General features: G+C 38.2%; 1 protein-coding gene across 1 annotated transcript; it reads left to right on the forward strand.

Annotated features, from left to right (window-relative positions):
* Nucleotides 1–850: 850 nt before the first annotated feature.
* Nucleotides 851–8897, forward strand: LOC104617372 (supervillin-like; the record flags this gene model as incomplete). The annotated part of the gene is made up of 9 exons (XM_010282669.1): nucleotides 851–1046; nucleotides 3697–3786; nucleotides 3868–3954; nucleotides 5006–5183; nucleotides 5449–5621; nucleotides 6895–7050; nucleotides 7806–7942; nucleotides 8454–8601; nucleotides 8726–8897. Coding segments are annotated over 9 exons (1337 nt in total), but the record flags the coding sequence as incomplete, so codon positions are not given.
* Between the last annotated feature and the right edge of the window lie 489 nt (nucleotides 8898–9386).

Below are 9386 nucleotides of genomic sequence, written 5' to 3' on the forward strand. Positions count from 1 at the left end.
AAGTAATTCTGGAGTTGACATTCCCATGCACTTAAAATACTTTTATACTTTATTCCTATGCAGTATAAACTCTGAAATGTTGCTACTTTTTAAGATAAGTGCATTGAAGCAATATTTCTTTGGCCTGACCTAGCTACAGCAGAGTATGTAAATTCAGTTTCTTTCCTATTTAACATACTGTCATCAATCCTTTGTGTTAGGAGGGCACTAAGATACTTAGTGCTCCTAGCTGCTTCTAATCACTCAAGCTGTTGGCTGCTACCCTCTAAAGCAAGCAAGGGAAGCTGAGGGTGACCTAAAAAAAAGGCGGGGGGGGGGAAGAGAGATGATCAGAGTCATTGGAAAAATATTCAGTAGAGCAAGCTGACATAGAAACTGAAGTGAGCAGTCTCTGGAGTGATAAGGCTGTTAATCCTGCCTAGAGGATTGAGTTACTGTAAGAGAGTGATTCAGAAATCACAAACTGAAGTTACACTTCTTCATTGTTATTCTCTGTGCCACCTGCAGATTTACACACTTGAAAACATCTGCTGAAAGTCAATTTAGTGATCTCACTAGTGTAGCAAGTCATGCTTCATAAGAACAGGTCTGGAAAGTCATATCATATGCAGAGTAAATGGTTTGCTTTGCCTAGAGGGATGCCATTTGCATTGGCTGGTATTTTCAAGAAAGGTCAAAGAGCATAGACCAAAACCTTATCTTCACAGTGTAACGGGGCAGCAAGACTGTGAAGCTTCTCAAGGTCACTAAGCTGTCTGTGACTTTGCTTTAGTAGCTTGTTCTCCTGCTCTCTTCCCTCTACAGCTAGCAGTTGAAATGTTCATCCAGTCCTTTGCTATATCCTGGTCAGTTTATCTATTTTTTAAACATCTCTTTCTCTTTTACCCTAAAAAAGCAGAGAATGGCAGATAACCAGGAGAGTCAGATGACCATTGAAGAAAGGAAACACCTCATTACAGCTCGAGAAGAAGCCTGGAAGTCCAAGGGTAAAGGAGCAGCCAATGACTCCACACAGTTCACTGTAGCTGGCCGGATGGTAAAAAAAGGTCAGTGATGAAATGATCCTAATATAAATAAGCCACTGCTTATCTGTCTAGTCAAAATAAAGTCAAGCTAAAGCTATGCAGAAACAGTATCTGTGTTTAGCAAGAGGAGGACTGTTTATCTTCAGCCCAGTATCATGTCATGAGGCTGTTCACTCTAGCTTCTTGTGGCCATTGGTATTGATCCATTTTCTTCTGCAGTGTTGTACTACCATCCAGTTATTACTGGGCTGTCTCTGACCTGTGGTAGTCAATCACTTGAATAGCCATATCTTTTGTTTTTCCTTCTAATACAACCCAGAGGGCATGGTTGGATTATTCTTTCATATTTATTCTTCCTTTTAAAAGCCAGGTGCACTTCCTAGAGAAAAGTTGTGAAATCTGGTTGTTGCTATTGCTGGCACGTCCCCCGCTCCGAGGATCACAGGGAATGTTTTGCAAATGTGTTATTTTTATGGATGCTGTTTTGGACAACAACTTTAAGTGTTGTGTTTGGCTGAAGAAATTACTGGCCAGATTTCTGCACAGAACCAGGAACTAGAAATGACAAGGGAGCAATGTTGACATTTTTGGGATCTCTTGAATTCAGTCATTGTTGCCAGATGCAGTCATTCTTCTGAAGCGGACAGGAGTCTGAAGGCTGTACATGGTAGAAATATAGCTGGTCATGCAGTGCACCTGGAGTGATGATGATAGCTTTGGGAAGAAGGCACCTAAACTGATCTCTTGTGGTTAATGATTAATAAATTTTGTTTTGTTACAAGAACTTGGTTATTAAACACAACAACAATGAACCTTGAGTTAAATGACAACCACCAAAAAAAAAAATCATTGTGGGGTGTTGGCAGATAAACAGATATATGGTATTAGGAGTTACATCTATTAGTAACATACTTGAGCTGCTGCTTACATTGTTTTGCTGCTAGAAACACCACTGGTCAGTGTTTAAAGACTAACATATTTTGGAGGGTTGCTAACAAAAAGTGTTCAGTTGTCCACAGACTGCTTTTTGAGATTTTTTTTTTTTTTTTTTTTTTTTTTTTGCCAAATAGATTGGTCTTTGGAAAGGAATAGAAGGTAATAGCATTTGCTTTTCTTAATGGGAAAAGAAAAATACCTTGAAAGGATCTCTTTAGGTGCTGCAATCATTCTTTTGGAGAAGCAAGGTAATCCAGTGACAGGAGCATCAATAAAAGTAGCCCAAGTTGGATTTTATTCAGATGTGTGCTATTTTTGCTGCCTAAAAGAATAAATTATCATGATTTTTCAATTTAAGAGATGATGAGAAAGCAGTGCAAAATGAAATCCTTGTTATATACATGTGCACAGATGCTGTATTTTAATTGCTTCTTATGGCTGAAAATTTTTCAGTCCTAATTGGAAGGTGATCCTTTACTAACATCTGAAGCAGTTCTCAATGTGGTCTTGTGGATTAAGTCCTGGGAAAGCTACTTAAGAGCTGTGTCCTGTCAAATATGTCTTGTTGAAGGCTTTACTAGTTGACTTAAAACCTGCTGGAATTTTAAGTCTCTCAGGTAACAGGGAAAATTTTTTTTTGTGGAAAAGCTACTTGATTACATTCTAAATCTGTCTTGTTGTTTGACAATTATGACTTGGTAGGAGTTGCAGTAAAGATAGTGGAAATGTGGTTAGTATTTATTTTCCCAGCACAATATTGGTTTAATCTGATAAAAATAACTAAAGACTTAAACTATGTGGCTCAGTAATTAGTAAGCTGTGGCTAAGTGGAAAATAGATATTAGAGGAAAGTTTAATGTAGGTTCCCCCATTTACTGAATGTCTAGGCAAAAAGAGGTAATAGGTGCAATTCTTTGCTTCAGTATGCTTTTCTACCTAATAAAAAACATGAAACCTACGGAGTGCCATTTCTCTTACTGCAACAGTGTAGTTTCACATGAAAAGAACGAAACAAAAATAATCTTATTTTATCCACTGGGTCCAGAATGAATTGCTTTGTGATAGTTACTGAAAAGGAGGGAGGAGAGTAGAACAAAAGGTGGTAGTAGTGCTTGATATGGTGGGGACTCTGACTTCCATTTCCATGTGTTCTTAAAAACACAACAGGGCCCAAGAATTGCCGCCTAATCCAAAGACAGCATTCACAGGTCAGATGCATCCTGCTATGGGTATTAATAGAGATGGGTTTAAATTAAATAAAGGGGAGTGAGGGGTGGGGCGTGGGGATGGTGAAGGTGCCAAAAGCAAAATCTTGGTGGTTTCCCTGCTAATCATATGTTTGTGTTCAGAACAGTTGCATGTTTTTAAAATCTGGTTTGTGCTGGAACTGGAGTCCAGACTGTAGACCACATGAACTGCTGCTACCTTGAAAACAAGCAAAATGACTGTATTCAAGAGAAAGCATGTATCTTGTGTTAGCTTGCTTACAGACACTTGGAAACAAAGCTTTGTTCTTGTGAGTGGGACAGTTTCTGAGGCTGCTGTTGATTTAAGGAGCAGGCAGGGCAGTACACTGCCATCCCTAATACAACAGTTGTGGAAGCTGGGGAAGTATGGGGGACTGTAGGAAATGGCCAGGCTCATCTGCTTTCCCTAAGTAGTTTCCCCTGTCATCGCTGTTGGAAATGTGGACTGACCCGTGACTGCATTTCCTATGTTCTCTGTTCTTACGCAGGCCTGGCTTCTCCAAGTGCACTAACACCAGTAGCATCCCCTTTTAGTAACCGGCAGAAGTCTACCACTCCAGTTACAAAGCCCTTGGAAGGTAAGGAATAAAAATGGCTGAAATAGGTTCAGACTTTTTATTTCTTGTCAGTTAACAAGTTTTATTTTCTGGTTTGCTTAGAAATTGAAGCCAGGCCTGATATGCAATTGGAATCAGATATGAAGCTTGACAAGCTGGAGTCATTCTTGGGAAGGCTGAATAACAAAGGTTGGTAGAGTTACCAAAGGTGGCAATGTATCCACTGTCCGACTTGTAAATCACTTAAAGTACCTCTTAGTTAAAGTATCTGGTAACAGAAACCGAGTATTTCTTTGTTCAGACTGCACTTACTGATCACACAGTTTACTTTTATGATTCAGTCTTTGCTAAATTTTAACAAAGAAGCCTTACTGTATTGTATTACAAATGTACAATAGAATAAATCACAAATGCCAAAATAACTTTCATCTTTCTCTATACACCATGTACACCTTCTTCCTGAGAGCAACATTTCTTAAAACCAAACAGCTAGTTTGAACCATATTGCCATATACAGTGAAACAGCTTTAAATGTAGCTTAATCTTATTAAAATCCAGATAGGACACTAAGCTGTTCCCAAGAACAATTCATTTATCTTCCTGCTTTTTTGAAAACATGACTCTCTGTAGCAGCTCATACAGCTTCCTTGTACAGCTTGTTGGCTACCTATGACACTGGCTGGAGTTCTCTAGTGTTTCCATCTCATATGTCTGGCCCCCTTTTGTAATTTGTAGAGGGTCAAATACCATGAACACATATTCACATATCAGCAAAGGAGGCACTAGCATAGGATAATGATTGGGCCATACTCACTAGTCTGAAGTAGTGACTTTTCCACTTGTAGTTCTAATGGGCCTTTTCAAAGAAGGGAATTACATGGTTGGAGGCAAGATGGAATGTGCAAGACCATAAAATGCTTATGTCATCCTACCAAAATGATTAATTTTTGATAGTATCTAGCTTTTTATTCAGCCATATTTCCCAACCATTTTGTAGTAAAGATTATTGCATATGAATAGCAGTTACACTCCATTTTTATCATTCTTTTCCAACAGACTTTTCTACCATCTTTGCTTCAAATTCCATCAATTTAAATAAAAAACAATGAAAACAAAATGTCACCATCTCAGAAAAAAACCCCATGCCAACAACTACCAAACAAGCCATATTTGCCTTTTTCTAGAGTTAGGAACTCTAGTATGATTATTTATTGGATGAGGTGTTTGGTTTTTTCTGCAGTTGCTGGGATGCAAGAGACAGTGCTGACAGTTACAGGAAAATCTGTGAAAGAGGTGATGAAGCTGGATGATGATGAAACGTTTTCCAAATTTTATCGCCGTGTGGATTTCCCTTCCTCCTCAGTGCCTTTGGACCTTGATGAGGACTTTGATGCCATCTTTGATCCTTACGCACCAAAGTAAGAACTATTGGAATTTTTTTCCCTAGTTATGAATGCAGACATAGGGGTGGTGGTTCAGCTTTAAGTCATCTTGTAGATCTATTAGTACTGGGCTGCTCCATTTCTTCTGCCCATTTCTGAAATCAACTCTTCTGCCTGAATCAAGGAACTGTTCCTGATTTCCTAACAAATGCCATGCCACAAATCAAAGCAGATCTCTTGTCGTTAGGTGATTCTGACTAGGAAAATTAACTGATGGTTATAAACACTGCTTGTTTTTCAGGTTAATATCTTCTGTAGCAGAGCACAAACGTGCAGTTAGGCCTATGCGCAGAGTCCAGTCCTCAAGAAACCCCCTGAAAATGCTGGCAGCAAGAGAAGATATTCTTCATGAATATACTGAACAAAGACTGAATGTTGCCTTCATGGAGTCAAAGCGAATGAAAGTAGAAAAAAGTAAGCTAACAGGATGATTTGTACAAGACACTGTCTTGCTATTTTAATTAAAAACAAAACAAAAAATTCTGACATAAAAAACACAACTGAAGGAATGGAACGTATTCTTTGAGAGGCAGTAAACTGATTGAGGCATAAGGCTGAATGTAGACTGTCTAGAAGGTCTGGAGAGAAGGGCATGTGTGACTTCCTTAGGGAAAGCTACCTGCAGCCTCCTCCTGTGCATAGGTTTAAATATTTATTTTTAGCACAGTCACCTTGTGCAGAAAGAGACTTGTGCCACTGTGCCTGCAGGGTGAGGACAGGAGATCAAGGAAAGCAGATCTAGCATTATGTTATGCCTGGGGGGAGAGCTGGCAAGAATAGATGAACTCTTCTTCAGGTACATGGGCCTCAATTTTGGGTTCTAGTATTCTCTGAGAAACTGGAATTAGCCTCCTTGACTCCAAAAGATTAATTTCCATAAAGGATCAGTGCTCTGTGCATTATGCTCTGAAAGCACAATGGCTTTGTGCTTTCCCTGTGATGTTGCTTTCTCCTGACAACCAGATGGACAGCAAAAGACATCACTGTAAAATTTATTCAAAGGTTTGTTAAGCTACTTTTATCATTTTGGGTGCAAGTTTTCTTTGTTACATTTGAATCAAGAGAGATCATCTTCTAAATATTGCCTGTATTGATGAAAACACTAATTATATGTGTAATACTTTGTTGCCATTTGATGAGACGCGTTTCCCTGAGTTATAAATTCATAAAGTGCTTTGTCTTTGGTTGAGAAATAAGCAAAAGCAGCCAAGAATTTAGGCTTTAAGTTTACAGTAAAACATGACTGACACTTTGAAATGTTAATGACTGTTGCATCACACTGGCTGAAACAAATTTGAAGGGAATTTCAGTTAATTACCCTCGGCTACTCTGCTGTCCTTTATCATTAATCAATTATAAGGCATTGAAGATCTAGAGAGTACTTGACAAAACATTGCCTAAGACATGTTTTCTAGTGAAGTTGGTATTTCTACTAAATAACATAATTCTGACGCTGACAGTTTACTCTTGGATGATATCTAGAAACTTAGGTACTACTAAACCCACAAGGCTTTTGGGCTAGCAGTTAATCTGAGTTCAACCTGGTTTTGCTGTTGCTATTGAAAAGGAGAAAAACTGGAAATAATGGGGGAAATAATTTTTTTAATGCAACAACCAATTTTTTAATAACTTTGTCCCTCTTTTTGGTTTTTTGTGTGTTTTTTCTCAACTTTTTTTTATGTACAAGTGTCTACAAACTCAAATTTCTCAGAAGTAGCACTTGCTGGCTTGGCAAGCAAAGAGAACTTCAGCAACATTAGCCTGCGGAGTGTTAATCTAACAGAGCAAAACTCTAACAACAGTGCTGTGCCATACAAGAAACTAATGCTGCTGCAAATTAAAGGTATGCTGGAACTGCTTTTACTTTCCATACATAATAATCTGATTGTAACATATGGGAGTTGCTACCACAGTTGGATGCTTATTCTAGATCTCCATCTTAAGATTTATGTCCAAAACCTAAAAGAATAAGTGAGAACTATGTGACAAATGCAAAACCTTACACATAGATTTGCATTGTGGCCACTGGCATGTGTCTTCCAAGGAGAAAACAGAATATTTCAGGAATTCTAGCTATCTCCTGTGGAAGTTTTTGAATGGTCCCATTTTTCCAGTGCTCAGTGTAACTTGGAAGCAACATGACAGTGTTCTTGCTCCATTTCCCCTTACAAGGCATAGTAATGTATCTGATTCTGCAAAATAATAGCTACTTTTCTGGCAAAGTAAAATTCTTAAAACTTCTTACTGCCTACAGAAACCATGCCACAGCTTCACTTAAGCAAATGTAACGGATTATGGAATTTGGCTGCTGTCTGCCATTTGGTTAATTCATTTCTTTCCAGAAGGACACAAAGTTGTTAAAGCAAGAACAGGAAATAATAGAAATGTTAGTTGATAGGAGGCAACTATTATTTTTTTTGTTTCCTGTGAGTAAACCCTTTTTCCACAGTAGTAGTCTTTTAATTCTTCTTTAATAGTCGGTTTCCATATATTTTCCCAAATGTGCTGGGACTGTTTGTATTTCATTCAAAACAAATTAGATCTTGGCATTTGATAGCAGTAGTCAAAGGAATATAATTAGCTTTGTTTTCTCTTTAGGAAGAAGACATGTTCAAACAAGATTAGTTGAACCAAGGGCCTCGTCACTGAACAGTGGAGACTGTTTCCTGTTGTTAACTCCACATTTCTGTTTCTTATGGGTAGGAGAGTTTGCAAATGTCATAGAAAAAGCAAAGGTTAGTACTAGTTGGGTTTTTTTGCTACTTATTTTTCAAACTGTCACAGTGTATGTCTCTGACGTAATTGAGCCTTGGTGCCAGTTATCTCAAAAAGTGGCATATAACTGATGGTCATGACAGGTAGATATGCAGGATTCCTGTAAATGTGTTTTAGCCTGTGCACTGAATGAAAGCTGGCATAGGAGTGTGTAGGTTGTGAAGCTGCAAGAGAAAAGAGGATATCCTCAGGAAACAGATTTGCACTCAAACAAAAAATAGTCTGAATTGCAGGATGTCCTTTTTATTCCCATGTTCATTAAGATGAAGTCTTGTTTTAAGGCAAATGAAAGAATGAGTGTATTTCTGTAGTATTTTCTCTAATGTCTGTTTATTTAGTGTGACAAATAACGATTTCTCCTGCTATTTGCTCTATTATATCCTATCTACTTTTGCCTTCTTCCTGAACAAGATATGCACGAATATTCCAAGGATTTAAGCAATCCTATTCAGATTACTGTTAATCTCTTAGGCTTCAGAACTTGCAACTTTAATTCAGACAAAGAGGGAGCTTGGCTGTAGAGCTTCTTATATACAGACTATAGAAGAAGGAATAAATACCCATACCCATGCAGCCAAAGACTTCTGGAAACTCCTTGGTGGACAGACAAACTACCAGTGTAAGCATTCTTACAGTTACAGTATCTGATGTTTTATCACAGTAAAATAGTTGAGTTGATTCTCGTTAGTAAAGATAGCTGGATGTTAAAATTTTTTATTATTTTTGACAATCCTTTCCTTAAGCTGCTGGAAGTCCCGAAGAAGATGAAATGTATGAAGCTGCAATAATAGAAACAAATTGCATTTACCGCCTCGTAGAAGATAAACTCATTCCTGAGGATGACTACTGGGGAAAGGTGCCAAAATGCACCCTACTACAACCAAAAGAGGTATTGTGCCACTTACTGCTCCTGTGGTAAGTGCAGGAACATACAGCTGATAATGACTTTCAGTAACTGCAAATGCTTATGGAGAGGCTCACTAAAAATTGGGTCCTCTGTGTTTCTCAAAAGCTTCTGAACACTTTGCTGTCTAGAGTGTGCTGCAGGTCTCAAGAAATTAGATCGTGTTATCTTTAAAGTGAAATACTGTTTTAGGAAGTGTAAATCTTTTTGTCAACAGTGGCTCACTCCAAAGTCATGAAGTGCAAAATGGATAGCACTTCAGAAAAACAAAGCAAAATAAAAACCTGTTTTCTCTTTCAAGTATTTTTATTTCTATCCTTGGCAGACTTTTCCCTTTCAAACAACCATTTCACCCATCTAAGTAGGAATGAGAGCAGATTTCCAAAATAAGGACACAATGCATTTTCTTTAAAGTATTCAAGTTGCTGCCTGTTTGCTGAGCCAGTTACCCGTGCGGTATGTTCTGTAAGCCCTCCCCAGCTGCAGGACAAAGCATAGAT

Source organism: Phaethon lepturus, unplaced genomic scaffold (genome assembly GCF_000687285.1).
Source record: "Phaethon lepturus isolate BGI_N335 unplaced genomic scaffold, ASM68728v1 scaffold57072, whole genome shotgun sequence".
Lineage (NCBI taxonomy): Eukaryota > Metazoa > Chordata > Aves > Phaethontiformes > Phaethontidae > Phaethon > Phaethon lepturus.